Source organism: Bradysia coprophila, unplaced genomic scaffold, assembly GCF_014529535.1.
Source record: "Bradysia coprophila strain Holo2 unplaced genomic scaffold, BU_Bcop_v1 contig_297, whole genome shotgun sequence".
NCBI classification, from domain to species: Eukaryota; Metazoa; Arthropoda; class Insecta; order Diptera; family Sciaridae; genus Bradysia; species Bradysia coprophila.
This window is the reverse complement of record NW_023503555.1, coordinates 626,043-641,817: the sequence shown is the minus strand read 5'-3', so window position 1 is coordinate 641,817 and position 15,775 is coordinate 626,043. Positions and strand designations below refer to the sequence as shown.

The window sequence follows — 15,775 nt, the reverse complement described above, 5'->3', positions numbered from 1 at the left end:
TTTCGCAAAGGAGTGTAGAATTCGTTAAAAATGTGTACAGCAGTAGTGGGGCATTAGGTATGCTATGCTATGGTGTATAGAGACTATATGCCATAAATTTTTGTTCATATAATGATGTTGAATTGGTTTGCTCAATGATGATGATGGTGGTTTCTTATTGATACCATTTAACACATATACAGACAATGTACTCATATTTTATGTTTGCCAATGTTGTATCTAGTCAATGCGTGTATTATTCAAATTTGTGGATAATGGTGACTATTGGTGTTAGTCGGTATAAGTAGTATAATATGCACGGTGACGAGAAAAACTTTACATTTGTTACACTTGTCGAATGTAATAAGAATAAGTTTTGATGGATTGGATTTTATGAGTTTCCAAAAATGTTATGGCTGGTCTTTGTTGTGCTGGTGAAGTTACACGTTGTTGTTTTGGTAGGTTAATATGTGGAATACTTTGTATCGTAACTGTGTATAGACACACAAAAGAGCGTAGATGCAAAGCTAATTCATCCAAATTGAATGAGAGTTTACAATTAGTGTGGTAGGGTGGCTCAGATTTTTTTTTATTGTCCAGGTTCATTGGGGTGGATTCCACAACCTACCGCGGCTAGCACGTCGAATCTTTTTTATCCGGGCAATTTATGAGCAATGCATAGCAGATATCTGTTGTACATTGAATTGTAGGTATGAATTTGTTTCAGCTGGTCTAATCATACAAACAGAAGTGCTTGTTATACTTGTTTATGCGGGTGAAGTAGTTAAAAAGTTTTAAAGTCCTGTGGTCAGTCTAAATTTCACTGGCGTTAACTGTAATTTCATAATTAATTTTATCAAAATTCGAGCAATCGGCAGTCAAACTAAAGGTGTCACGAATATTGTGGATATGATTTCATTCATGATGAAGACTTTCGGAAGATTTTAAGATTACAGGCGAAACACAGCTGACTTTTAGGATCTCTTCAGCTTTTTCTCTAAAATGATTTCTGGAGAAGGCGATCCCGTCACCAATATAATTATCTGAGAGTATTCTGACTAGGTATTAAAATCTGTTAATATGCAAACAGATCACGGTTGGTTTGAAACGAGATTAAATAGGGAACGACGACCACCAAATTTTTTTTTCATATTATTCATCAGTGATGGACAAGAACATCACACAGGAAAAAATCAGACAGACCGAACACCTGGGCCGTTTCTGAGAACCAGCAGCTGTGTCGTCCACGGCCGGCAGAGTATCGGTTGATTCTGTCTTATATTGGGATCGGTACCGGGACCAATTCTAAGACTTTTTATTTAAAAAAAAATACCTAGGAACATCTGGTTGGGCAGCTGTAGCCCCAAGTAGTCGAAAAATCACGATTTTCAATCGAAAATATCTTCGAAAGGAAGCAACCGTGGAAGTTTCGGATTGTTGATATGGATAGCCCTACGATTAAGCTTTGTAACGATACCAAACATGATACTTATTGGTCGCGACGCGTACCGTTTTTGTTAAATTTTTTGTAGCAAGGTCGCTCTACGACAAAATTTACAAACGAATCTTAAATTTTGAAATTGTAACTCAGCTACTTCGTGTCCTTTGTTCTTGAATGATTTTTTCGTGTTAAAAAACAACAGGTGAGTGTCGAAGAGGTCAAATATGGCTGATTTTGGTGTAGGTTTCTTGTCCATCACTGATTATATAAAAAAAAAATATTTGTGGTCTGCGTTACCTATTTAATCTCGTTTCAAACCAACCGTGTTATAGCAGATCAAGTACTTCAATAGTTTAACCGGACATTTTACTATATAAGACCGCAATGACTGGAGTTTATATCCTAATTTTATCGTCGTCGCTGACGTTAACGATGTGAAAAACAAAAAGTCCAATTTACATTTAATTTGGTTGTGTTATCTGGGTTTCTTCAATGTGAAATCGTTCCTGCACGACCTATAGACGATGAAAAAAAAAATCCCTAGGAAAATCCCTATCAAAAAAAATGCCTCAATTTTGAGACTTTTCGTCGTCTGAAACACGAATGTTAATGCTAGGATATGTGTGAACGAGTGAGAAATCACTATTTCCACCCTAGATATGTAGATTGTCACTCGAAGCCTCAGGACGAGTGAAACAATACAATACATATCGTGTTTCTAAAAAAGCATTTGTCTATGTCTGTTTGTCACAGAGCCACTATACACTATTCGCACGCGCGTGCCATTAGCATCGGCCAAATTTATTTCCACTTTAACAGTGCTGAAATAAGACGTTCTTTTTGACAATATTGACATATAAATTCGCTGCGTTCTTAAACTATATGTTTTCTTAGGAATCTCAAAAAAAAAACAAACAAAAATTAGTCTGCAGTCTACTTATTAAATTTAGTAAGCTCACCAAAAGAAAAATGTTTCGTTGATAACCGATTTTCGCGCCGAAATCTTTTTTTCTGTTATATACATCAATTTACGTGCGCTGCGCATTCAACCGTATAATTTGTTTCTTATCTTCATTTCAGCGTCAATTAATTTTTTTTGCTATATGCTCTGACGAAGAACGCATAGAGAATGTTACAAACGTTTCGATCGAAATTTGTGTGATGAAACGGGTTTTTTCATGACCAAAAACGATCTAGGCACTAAAATTCATCAGAATCGCAAGCAGAATCGTTTCGCTTGTATTGTTTGTAACGAATGGTGAGTTATGCGTCATTCGGATATTCACTGAGTGGTAAGTTATGGGCGCATTCTATTCATAAATGTGTTAAAGCGAGCCTACAGATGATGATGAATCTTTGTTCGGATGAGTATTTATATTGCATGATGAGTCGTTGTTTATGAAATGATAACCACTGAGAATTGGACTCATTAAGTAAATATACTGCAAACAGTAATATGTAAAGAACAAGAGAATGCGTCTCGTCTTTGATTATGTAAATTGTTAATGGAAACTATTTCCGGGAATGGGATCGCATTTAGATGAACTTATGTAGATAAGTTTTTGGACTTTGAATTTCGAGTCGTTGTGAAGAATATCAAGATGAAAAGGAGAAGAAAAAACGTTCACAACACAAACGTCTACCTCGTTCTAGATATATAGTTACAGCTTTCGTAATTAAATTCAAATTGCTTGACCCCCAAAAATCTATTCAATTTCGTGCGAATCATGCCTTGTCTCAATAGTCTACTTACTTAGTTCGGTATCGCTTGTACGTCTCGTCTCACTCTTTTTGATATTAACACACAACAGAGTCGGTACTTTTAATGGTTTTTTTTTGCCTCTCGAAAAAGTCTTGTAACGTGTCCGCAAACAATCACTTTATTTATCGCAAACGGAAAGCAATTTTGTGGAGTGAGTAATTTTAAAATCAATTGTCTCGTCTCTCACGGAATCGTATTTAAATTGTGGATGAACATCGTATGTTATCGTTGATGATGGATAGTGGGTTCGATGAGAGCCTTTTTAAGTATAGTGTCAATATTAATGTCTCGTGTCTACAGTAACTGTTGTTACGACTTATTTAGTGGCATTAATGGTTGTAGTTAATTTTTGGTACATGCTATTTGCGTCCGGTGGGGTGCAATTAGTTTAAAACACACTATTTACAGTTGAGTGTAAATAGTTATGCAACGCTACTTGCCATGTCCAGGCCATGCCCAAGTTAGCTGAGAGGTTTACGCTTCTGAGATTTATGGAACATATTTCGTACCGAATTTAATTCTTATCAGTCCGAATATCCAATGGGGAATCGACAGGCATGTTCGATTATTCATTCGATTAATAAAATATCGATTATTTCGTTAGAATCGATTATCAATACTTTCAAAAAAATAATAGATCATTTTCATTATACGGTACTTGTCAACGTAACCCCACTTAATTTTTCGTCAAGTAGTCCTTAACCTCAATCAATTGACGTTAACTGCGTTCAATTTACTGATTTTTATATGAAAATCGTTCGTTCAATTCATTCGATATTCTATAGATCATTTTCATGACCTTGTAAACGTCAGACACGATCCCAACAGTCAGACATGTCGAAAAATATCGATTGAATTGAACGAACGATTTTCATATAAAAATCAGTAAATTGAACGCAGTTAACGTCAATTGATTGAGGTTAAGGACTACTTGACGAAAAATTAAGTGGGGTTACGTTGACAAGTAACATATAATGAAAATGATCAATCGAATGTTCTATCGCTTCTATCGATAAATCTGTCGATTGTTGTCGATTATCGACAAAACATTCGATTGATACTGTATCGGTTCAGTAATTTTCAGTGATCGAAGTTTTCACAAGTTGTTCACAATCCAGACCATCATTTGGTCTCAACACTACATGCTAATGGTAAACCTGACTCTTAACTAACTCAATCACTCGGAATAAAAGTTTTTTACTTTGCCACCAGAAGGCGCCACAAACACTTTTTTTTGAGAGACAAAGTGAATTCGCAATCTTCTGATTCATGACGTGTGACCTACGTTGTACAGATCTAAGGATGTTGGCTACATCCTCGGACCTTCACCTCGTAATTACATTTTACGAGGCGAAGGTCCGAGGATGTTACCAACATCCTTAGATCTGTACAATGTAGGTAACACGTCATGAATCAACAGTAAAGACTTGGCCGTTGCTTATGTTGTTCGTAAAGAGTTGGGTAACATCCTCGGACCTTCACCTCGTAAGTCGTGACAGTCATCGTATGCTCTTTGAGAGAAAAATACTTTTCCTTGCTTCACTCCGCTACCCTAAAAACTGAAAAACTCTTTACGAACAACATATACTTCTGGTGGCAAGTAAAAAACTTTTATTCAGAATGGTGATTTATAGTTTAGTTGGATTAGGTGGAGTCTTCTCAGCAATTATAACAGTCTCCATCGTCTGATGCCAATGTCTACATATGTCAACCACTGTTCAACGTTGCAAAGTTATGCTGTCTTGTGAAGGAACCGGTGGAACAACTGACGATTGGACAGTACTATAGTGGAAATAGAAATTTTAATCATAATCACTTTACGTGATAACCGGTGGGTAAGGGAGGAGATATTGCTCTGTTAAACATCATTTTAACTTATAGTATAGATAGCGTAAAGATAGCGCAGATGGCATGCCCTAATTATTCCTCAGAAACGGCTAGTCATTTGTTAAAGAAAGGTATGACTAAAATAGACAACAAACTATTTGTGGTGTTCTCTTATATAGCAATCGGAATTCTAAAACTAATGAAGTAACAGATTTTGTATCAATCTGTTGAAAATGTGTCGGAACGGAGAAGTAACAGAGTTTGATTTTATGCTACAGTACGTCTATCGTAAAAAGTACACCAGGTGGACAGTAGATTTCTGTCTTGCCAACTAAGATGACCAATGACTTCATTGAATTACTAGGGGTAAACCATTATGGCTCGTAAAGTTCGTGAGTATGGCGATTTCGTACACTTTTGACATAAATATATGGAAGCGAAGAATTGCTAAGGTTCACGAAATTGCCATACTTACGAACTTTAAGAACCATAATGGCTTACCCCTACTAAATGCAATGGTTTGTGTTGATACTATTTTGTGATGAAGACTGTATGTGACGCTCTTTACTACAATATAATACTAAGCGACAGTCAATTGACTATAATCGATAAACGAATTCACAATTTCTTGAAATATAATAGCCCTATTAGCATGAAATGTCGACTAAAATGTTGAACCGATTACTTAATGCACAGCGCATGTGCAATTCACTCACCGAAGTAGCACTAAACTAATCGTTTTGTTGCATGCAATGATTTCTAACGACCTACATTACCTTTTTTGTGTGGAATCAAATATTTTTTTCATGTCTACGTTTAGGTGACTTTTGTCGATTGAATGCAGTCGAAACGGAATAGCACATCTTTGCAAATGGTTCGTTAACAACTTGACGCTACGATTTGCTCAAAATTCGTCTAATTTTATTGACTATGGTTGATAGGGTAAAAATGACGGTCGTTTTCAGTGAAAAGCTTTTCATTGAATACAATTGAGCAGTTCCGAATACAATAATGAATTAAAAAAATAATTTTTCAATTCATTTTTAATCGTGATAAGTCTGATCGGAGAACAACACTCTGGGCGATAGTTATTTAGTTCAATTTGTTGTTTTGTTTCATTGACCGTTGTGATCTGAATTTAGGTAATTGATAAAGGGTCATCGATGATTTTTATTGCAGTTGTACTATGCATCTACGCATTTGAAACGATTCGATACAAGTAGGTAGCTCACATTTTTAATCGCAGAGATTGCTCTCTTTCTACTCTCTGTTCTTTCATTAATATCAGCAAACCGCGGGTCACAACTGCTATCTACTGAAAAACAAATTATTTCTGTCTTTTCCTATCAAAACCAAGTTTGTGATAAAGAAGCAGCGTTTCACTACGCGTAACACATTTTGCAATTTATTTGTTTGAGTTGGATTCGCGTAAATAAACTCGTCGTATCACGTAAAGGCGGTGAGAAAACGTAAAAAGCAATTTTGTGTTCAATTGGTGCTGTCTGTTATTAAAAATAATTGTGATCAATCCGTGCGACCGGTGACAAATCAATCACAGGTTGGCCGATACAAATAGTGTTACACAGGTTCGAATCCTACGATTTACTTTACGTTCGGATAATGTGTTACACAGCCTCAATATCAAATTGTTATATTTACCTATTTGACTTATGTTTTGACACTTTAGCCTGAAACAGATGGTTCAAGTAATTTTATACGTTTGTCGCTCTACGAGAGCTAGCTATTTAACAATTTGCCGAACACAATCAACAACAAAAGATTTGTTTCTGTTCAGTACTTTCAATTGACTGCTATCTGTCGTGCAGCCTATCAAATACCAATGAAAGTAATCGGGACACGGTCGGGGTTTATACTTTAGACTTTCGACCTCGACCTCCTCCGAAATCGGACGCATTTTCCAGTGGACTCATTTATATGTCCTTTGAAAGCCACTTAAAGGAAAAATTTAGACGATGGTGTGACTAGTGGGAGGTGATTAGAAACATCCACTTCTCTTATGAAGATTCCTCCAAGTACTTGCGTACCAAATAAGGGCTTATTGGCTTTGAAGTTCATTCATTTGAATATTTCGGTGAATTTTTAGCATCTGCATGTGTGTTGACACGATAAATGTACCTTTGAAGAGTACAATTGAGACTCAGTTTCTTTCTTTGAATAATTCTGCGCACTAGAAAGATTTGATAAAAAAAAAATCATTCGCTGGCGTGCATGTTTGATATGCAGTAGATATGACAGATCAGATTGTTACGTTTTGAATGCAAAGAATCTATTACATCGACCTGTCCTAGCGAACATTTGATGCAGAATCTATTATTTCAACGCACTTCAAGCAAAAGTGCTAATAATGACAGCTGCCAAATAGAGTACTATTCTGTATGAGATCTTATCCCCACTCTTTTTACAGTGTAAAATTTTGTATGGAGCACTGTCAAGTTTCAGTACCCTAATAAGAGTACCACTTTTGCTTGAAGTGCGTTGATTATTTATATCGCTAATTTTTTGTTAATCGTAGATGTCGATGACAAACGATTGTAGCTTCAGGTCTCGATATCCATGCTGAACAACAATATTTAATATTTTAACCAATTTTTAATCGAGAATACACATTCCTGAATGTCCTTCCTGAATTCAAATTTCACTTCGTCGGATGTCATATCCTTGCCGAGAGCTTTTCCTTGTGAGAACAAGTTGAGATGAAGCTCTTCAACATATAGTACATACGTGAGATATTTTCATACCAAACCTAGTACTTCTTTTGATTTAAGTATTTTACACGTAAATTACAAGACAGACAAGACAGTTTGACTTTTTTAGAGAGCTTAATGAAAATATTTGAATTTTCAGTGTGGTGAAATATTCGTTTGCTGTAAAATTTGCAGTTTAATCAGTTGAAATGTCACCGAAAAAACGATTCTCTACGATAGCTAACTACTATCCCTCGTTTCAGGACATTAATCCACTTGCACTGAGCCCAGAAAGGTATTTAATGTTCTCCCTATAAACTATTAACGGTATCCAAACCAAACAGTCTCTGTTTGAACGGAAATTATTTTTCGAATTCAGATGGTTAAAAAGTCGATGGGTGGATGACAAAGCCGAAGGTCTATGGCGATTAAATGATACACTGTACGATTTCACTGATTTCATCAAATTACATCCTGGTGGATCGGATTGGATCAGATTAACTAAAGGAACTGATATTACCGAAGCGTTCGAAATTCACCACATTTATCCGAAAGGACCGGAAAGTTTGCTAGAGAAATATCAAGTTCGAAAAGCTGCCGAACCGCGAAACTTTAAGTTCACATTTAAAGACGATGGCTTTTATCGTACGTTCAAAAGGAAAGTTGGAGAGAAATTGAAAACCGTTGACCGTAGTCCAGAGCAAACTTCAAAGGTAAGCACAGCCAATTTTGAATCTTATGTTCGTTAATCTGAATGGTGTGGTTCTCAACAGTACTACATCGACAGCATTCTCTTAGCAACATTTCTGACGGCTGTTCTGTCTCTACGACTGAACAGTACTTTACTCACAATACTTTCCGGTTTGTGTCTGAACTACACCACAATATGCGCTCACAATTTCTTCCATCAAAAGGACAATTTTCGGATGTACTACTTCAATCTTTCCTTTCTGAACTATCGCCAATGGCGCATACAACATAGCATGTCACATCATTTGTACGCCAATTCCATCCACGACTTAGAAGTGTCCATATTTGAACCGTTCTTGTGTTGGACACCAATGTCCAACAAAAATGTAATTCAACGATACGCATCTTGGATCTATGCACCAATAATTTATGGATTCATCTTCCTCAATCATTATGTTAAAAGGTAAATTGTGTAATTTTAGAGGGACGGAAAAGTGAAAGAAATTCGTTGGGACTAAAGAACAAATCGACTGGAAATTATTAGGCACTTGTTCACTCATGTCGTTGCTGAAATTGAGATTAGTAAAGCTGATTATGACTAATGATTATTAGGTCTGCTACTTCATTTATTTAAAGAATCTTTTACTTCATTGGTTTTAACATAAATCTTTCTATTTAAACAAACTCTACACAGAGTTCATCGCTTATTTTGGTCGTCTCAGTCAATAACAGATGACTCGCAATTAGTCTAAAGAACCTTTTATTTTCCCTGCTTGTCTAAATAGAAAGCTAACGACGAAAATTCGGTTTTCAATGTGTTTTCAGCATAATCTTTTGTGTCGTCGAAAAAAAGAATTTATATCACACGGATGATCTCATCCCATTTACGCTTCCATTCGCCATGTACTTATTCGGCGTCGGTGATTTAACTGCTGTATTTAAGACGTGGATTTCGATCGTATTATTTGGAAGCATTTTCTTTGGATTCATCGGACTTAACGCAGGTCATCATAATGTTTACAATGTTCACGATGGTGATACACTGAGGTAGGTCGGTTTTTGGTTTGGCCGTTCGATGAAACGTTTTTCCAGTGCTGTCATCAAAATTGATTCTTAAATAACTCGAGAAATATATCTTCAAAGTTAAAACTATGTTCACTACCCCTTCAGGGGGGTGAATCGGGTATTTTAAGAGCGTTTATATTTCGAGGTATTTATGATTTAATTTTGATGACAGCACTGCAAGAACGTTACGTCATTAATGAATGATCCCTAATACATTACCAGTCTTTCTGGGACATTTGTTATTTTGACGTATGGGAAGTTTGAATTCGAGCTAGAAAATGCGAAAAGCCAAGCGAGATGTAATGACGCATTTTCTGGCGTAAATCAGAATTATTATCTTCGCTCGGTGGTATGAGTTGCAATTGAGCTCATTTTCCTTCTTGTCTATCATTCAGTAAGGACATGGACTGGGGTATCTACTGCTTGGACACAGTCATCGACAATTCGGACATAAGTCATAGCCATCTGGCATCTCTGACCCATTTCGGCAATCATTTAATGCATCATCTGGTTCCGACAATCGACCATGGTGTGGGCTTGCAACTGTATTCAGTTCTGTTTGAGACGATGGCTGAATTCGAAACCAAATTCGAAGAATATCCCTGGTTCGTGCACATAAGCGGGCAACTTAGGCAATTGGCCAAAAATGCGCCATCTATTGCTGAACCAGAAGAACGAAAGAAAATGAGAATAAAAGAGAACTCCCAGTGAGGATGGGTTACAATTTTGAATTTTTAATGCAATTGAAGGCTTCAGCTTTTCTTAATCAGTTAAGTTAACATTAAATCTGCTCTGAGCACAGTCAGCATTCAGTTCAATGCTGCTTTCAATTTATCTCCGAATGCCTTATCTATATTGTAGATGATGTTGTTAAGGACATTGTCCTGTACCAGCTTAACCGTTCGACTAAGAACAGCTGCCATATTACCAATGATTCTGTCCTGTTCCGCGGAGCCCCGGCTCTTCCAAAAGTGTTTAGGCAACAGAAAGTCGTCATTTCTGCCAATGTCGACACGATCTACGTCACCGCTCACAGCATAAACATGTTGTTTCGCATGACTGGCTGAATTCGAATTAAGCCCATGGAAACTATTCGGATGATAGTTCGGTGATCCTCCGCCATTTCGACCAACATTCATCATACCATCTCTTTGATATGTCTGTGCACTGAATGGGCAACTGTTTACCGGTATTTGAGCGTAATTCGTTCCCAGTCTGTGTAGCTGTGCATCGGGATAGACAAACATTCTGGAATGGAGTAAACCATCGGGACTTGCCTCGATACCAGGAACCTGTGAATGTATTTGAACCGATTGATTCTCATGATAATGTCAAATTTGTAAAGCTTCTGCTACCATACGACCCGGACTGAAGGCAATTTGTTCTACGTCGACAAAGTAGTTTTCTGGATTTTGATTCAGAACCAACTCTCCCACGGTGATCAATGGGAAATCTTCCTCTTTCCAAAATTTGGTTGAGTCGAATGGATTGTATGGGTGAGCCTTAGCCTGCTCGAAGGTCATGACCTGAATTTTCATCGTCCAAGACGGGAACTTCTTGTTTTCAATCGAATCGAAGAGGTCGGCCAACATTAAATCGGGATCCGATCCAGCCAATTGGAAAGATTCTTGGAGCGTAATAAATTCCTTTTCCTGATTCGATAAGAGGTGAAACTTTACGTAGACCGGTTCACCATTCTTGTTGACCATTTTAAAGGTGTGAATGGCGAAGCCGTCAATGTGTCTGAAGTACTTCGGGAACGCTATGTCGGAGAAAAAGAACAACAAAAACATTGTCATCTCCGGTCGGTACGACGCCATATCGAACAGTGCATTAGGATCGAAGAGATGGCTTTGTGGGTTCCGTTTACGTGCTCTAACAGCATCGAATATTGCCATTGGGTCTCTCACCAGAAACACTGGAAAGTTGAGGCAGATGATGTCGTGTGTTCCCTCTTCGGTATAAAATTTAACCGAAAATCCTTTCATATCGAAGTTGGTGTCTGCCGAACCAGATTCTCCAGTACCGGTTGAAAACCTCACCGCAACTTTCGTTCGTTTTCCAGGCTGTAGAAAGTTGGCTTTTGTGGATTTACTGATGTCATTTGTCACCTGAAAATAACCGAAGGCGCCTGGAAAAGGTGGAGGTGCCCATGTACATAAAATTCAATGAAATTCTGATAAATTTACCTGCCCCTTTTGCATGAACCACTCGTTCCGGAATCCGTTCTCGATTGAGCGATTGCAATTTTTCCATTAGAAATTGGTCTTGAAGAAACGGCATACCGTTAACACCGAGAGAATAACTCAATGTCGGATAAGTGATGCCGAATACATTTTGTGCAAAAATGGTTGTGTCGTTCGGATGTGTTGCTGCATAGTTGGCAAGCTGATTGGATGATGGCGATGGTAGCGATTGTAGATGTGCCTGGTAGGAAAATCGTTTTATAGAAATGTGCAACTTTTTAGTCACATTTATTACCTGGTGAAATAACTGGACACTAATCAACGTAACACTTATTGCGAACATCTTAATAAGTCTGCTTAACAGCTACTAAGTATGTTTCAATTTGAGCCTGAAATTCTATTGAATTGATTAACATTACAATCAAGTATTAAAGCACATACTGCACGTACATACTACGAACTCGATATGTGCTCATACCAATACGCTGTAAAACAAAAGTGAGTAATTATATACCTTCTCAATAGAATGTTGCATTAGACACGTAAGCCGGTTTGAAAATTTCGACTGCGGCGAAATGTTATTTTACTTTACTAGTGAAGTAATAAATAGGGCCATTCCATCCCTAGGGAAAACCCTTTACCTCGCTCGTAGGGTAAAACTCAATACAATACACGGGAAATAATGTGATATCTCGTATCACGGTGAGTAAAAGTTCTCGGATACGAGATATCAAATTATTTCCCTGGCATAGTAATACTATTACATTCTACATGCGTCGAAAACCGTACTTTTTATGTTTCAAGCACAAGTTTTGACGCACTGAGCATGTAATAGTACATTACGTCCTTGTTTGGAGTTTATTTTGCCGAGACGGAGGTTTCCCAGCTAACAATTTGCCCCACAAAATGTTCGTTTACTGTGCATTTGCACATTTAAAGTGCCTTAGGATAAGTTTTTGTAATCTGTGTTTTTCTTGTTCTACACGACCCTAAGCGCTTTCAAAGATAATACATGAGGTATTAGGCCTGTTCATTTTTGAGAAATAGTCTCAAATACATCTGGCATGGTGTCTATTTGGTCCGGAAGGCTAAAATATTGGACCCGTATTTTTTTTTAGAATTTTAAAAAATAGTTTAGATCTGGGGAGCGAAGCATTTGTTCAAATGTACGAAAGCGTTGGTTAGAAGAGAGGAGAATGATGGTGTATATCTTTTTTACTCTTGGCAATTTTGTAGCGCATTTGTGCGCAAAAATTTTCGTTTTTTGATGATTTCTCTGAACCAAAATATTTTTTTGAAAAAGTAAAACCATTAAAGTATGCAAAAATGTGTTCCTTTTAAGAGAAAAATTGGTTTGTGGATGATAACTTATTCCACTTTGAGAAACCTTTGCAAATGTGTAAATTTATGTGTTTTGCAAAGGTTTCTCCAAATGGGTTAAGCTATCTACCACAAACCAATTTTTCCCTTAAAAGTACCACATTTTTGCATGCTTTAATGGTTTCACTTTTTCAAAAAAACAGAATTATGAGTTCCTATGAACTCTGGTGTGAAACCAACAAATTTTTAATTTACATTAAGTGAAACTCTACTAGACATCAAAATCTGAAGTGAAAGCATTTTTGCTCATGTTGTCTACAGCTGGGCTTGAACTAGCAACCTCTGGTTTATAAATCCAGCGCCTATCCAACTCGACCAACGAGACGAGCAAAAATGAAGTCATTTCAGATGTTTATGTGCCACATTTAACGTTAACCACTAATGCCAACAATATTCATGTCATTACTAGCTCACAGGCTCGCATGAATATTGTTTGCCACACATCAGTAACTACGCTGATCAATCCAATACACTTCGTTCTCCATTCGTATTTTACACGATTATAGTCGGCATCAGTTCGATGTCATCGTATAGTGTGGATTTTACGACAATGGCCAACTAAGGCCATTGTTTGGAGAAAAAAAGATTTTTGTTCAGAGAAATCATCAAAAAACCAATATTTTTGCGCACAAATGTAGGCTAGAAAATTACCAAGAGGTGAGCGCTCTTAAGTCGAAGCTGTCAAGACAGAACATACAGAACTACATAAATACCGAACGATTTAAATGCAAAGTGATCATATTCTGTTTTTAATTGATCAATTAGTTTTGGTGTTTCTATCATAAATTCTTAGATTTTAGAGTTTAGTTAGGCTCTACTTTACACATATCGATTAGTTTTTTTTCTTCTTAGTTTTTAGTGTGTTCATCCAAAGGCGACTATCGCCGATAGTATCGTAATTCTTTTCAGATGTATGTAACTAACTCAACTTCCTATAATCGCTTCGGTATTTTGTCCACTAACTCATATTGTTTTATCCTTCCGTTAATTATTAGGTATTTTGTATTAGGCATATCAAACCCAACCCAACCAATGAACTCGATTTGTAGAATAAATTTCGCGCACTAAAAACTAAGAAATATATGTGTAAAGTAGTAGGGTACGGACCCCAGTATTCGGCATAGTTTAGAATATCGGCCACAACAATGGGTTTCATTGGGTTTCATTGTTCTAAACAATAGATGGCCGATATTCTAAACTATGCCGAATACTGGGGTCCGTACCCTAACTAAACTCTACAATCACGTAATGTGTAAGAATTTATAAAACAAACACCAAAACTAATTGATCAATTAAAAACAGAACATGACTTGTTTCACTTTGCATTTAAATCGTTCGGTATTTATGTAGTTGGTACAATAAGTAAACAAATGTGTATGTTCTCTCTCGAATGAAATCGATAACTGCGACTAAATTGAATGAGAGGGAGCCAATCCGTACCTAATGTATTAGCTTTGAAAGGGCTGTGAGTCGTGTGGAACAAGAAAAACTGGTAAGCCACGCAGAAAATAGAAACTTATCTTGAGCTACGTTTAAAATGTACATTTATTGGGATTTTGTTATCTGGTTTCGTGGCAAAAAAAACGAATCTCCAAACAATTACGTAAGGTATTTTACTTGTGAAGCCCTGCGAAAATGAAAATTATCGCAACTGTCAACGGTGTGCACCTTGCGAAAATTTCATTTTACAGCACTAAAATCTATTATACATAACACGGGAAAAAATGAAATGTCTCATTTTCGTTTAGTAACCTCTTGTCATATGTAATAGTTATTTGCCTAACACATGCTAAAATGCTTTCGCCTCCGGCTCGAGCTGGAAACCTCTCATTCGCTTAAAAAAACCTTTTTGACATAACATTAAAAACATCGTTTTTCCCAAATGACGTGGAAAATAAGCGACGAATTGATTTCTCTTCTACAATTCAGCCTGCCAATTAGGTGTTTAACAGCAGAAAGGCAAATTGATTTTCCTTCTCTACAAGTTAGCCTGACAATTAGTCATGATTTTGTGAAAGACGTTGTGTTGCCATCGGGAAGAATCGAAAAATGTAGGAAATTTCAGTAATTTCCTCACTACGCAACGACACCCTCAAAATGAATTTCTGATTTTTCACTGGGTAAACAAACGACTATTTCATGCGTGCAGTGTGATTAACCTTAACCCAATTTAATTGAGTTTTGTTGAACTGTCACTTTATTTATTTTCCTTTTCAAAAATAATATGACGAATTGATGTTTTTGTTTCGTGGAAAAAAGTCCAGTTTTCGTGTGACGTTTCGGCATCGCCTCGGATCAACAATCACACGAAAACGTGACTTTTCACTTTTATCCAGCAGAGAAATGATAAGTTGGTACGCCTGTGGCATGGAAAAAATTGGTATGTAATTCTCTTCCATACCATACACAATTTTTAACCTCAGATTCCTTCTATCTCGCCACAGGCATACCAACTTATCATTTCTCTGTTATCCAGAGTTTTGTAATATGGTTTTTACATGCTGTGATTTCCCAAACCTCTTGTTTTCTCTAGTCATGTAATATGTCATTTTTGACCCTCGGAAAATCAAAGTCCTGTAAATTTCTTTTTAGAACGATATCTGAACTTTATTTGAAATTATATTTTCTCTAAGTTATTTTTACATAAAATACTGAATCAGTATTACTGATTCTAACCCTTCTAAGTGATATCGATCCACAAAGGACTTGAGAATAAAAGATTTATTTTATAAAATTATTT

General features: G+C 36.7%; 2 protein-coding genes across 7 annotated transcripts; one reads left to right on the top strand and one right to left on the bottom strand.

Moving 5' to 3' along the window:
• The first annotated feature begins 3,180 nt into the window (after positions 1-3,180).
• LOC119078667 (cytochrome b5-related protein) lies at positions 3,181-10,193 on the top strand. 4 transcript variants are annotated; one of them, XM_037186324.1, is made up of 6 exons: positions 3,181-3,333; positions 7,875-8,009; positions 8,094-8,427; positions 8,488-8,867; positions 9,230-9,451; positions 9,865-10,193. In XM_037186324.1, the coding sequence occupies exons 2-6, from the start codon at positions 7,924-7,926 to the stop codon at positions 10,178-10,180; spliced, it is 1,338 nt and encodes a 445-aa protein (XP_037042219.1). In that variant the 5' UTR covers positions 3,181-3,333; positions 7,875-7,923; the 3' UTR covers positions 10,181-10,193. The 4 variants fall into 4 exon arrangements, with proteins under 4 accessions (XP_037042219.1, XP_037042217.1, XP_037042218.1 ...); XM_037186322.1 differs by lacking the exon at positions 3,181-3,333 and adding an exon at positions 6,010-6,228; XM_037186323.1 differs by lacking the exon at positions 3,181-3,333 and adding an exon at positions 6,076-6,151.
• On the bottom strand, positions 10,179-12,352 carry LOC119078664 (catalase-like). 3 transcript variants are annotated; one of them, XM_037186315.1, is made up of 5 exons: positions 12,170-12,352; positions 11,951-12,052; positions 11,659-11,896; positions 10,825-11,600; positions 10,179-10,761 (listed from the first exon to the last, which is right to left on the bottom strand). In XM_037186315.1, exons 2-5 carry the CDS (start codon positions 11,996-11,998, stop codon positions 10,279-10,281), a joined length of 1,545 nt encoding a protein of 514 aa, XP_037042210.1. In that variant the 5' UTR covers positions 11,999-12,052; positions 12,170-12,352; the 3' UTR covers positions 10,179-10,278. The 3 variants fall into 3 exon arrangements, with proteins under 3 accessions (XP_037042210.1, XP_037042209.1, XP_037042208.1); XM_037186314.1 differs by lacking the exon at positions 12,170-12,352 and adding an exon at positions 12,106-12,122 and having other exon boundaries at positions 11,951-12,044; XM_037186313.1 differs by lacking the exon at positions 12,170-12,352 and having other exon boundaries at positions 10,184-10,761; positions 11,951-12,058.
• Between the last annotated feature and the right edge of the window lie 3,423 nt (positions 12,353-15,775).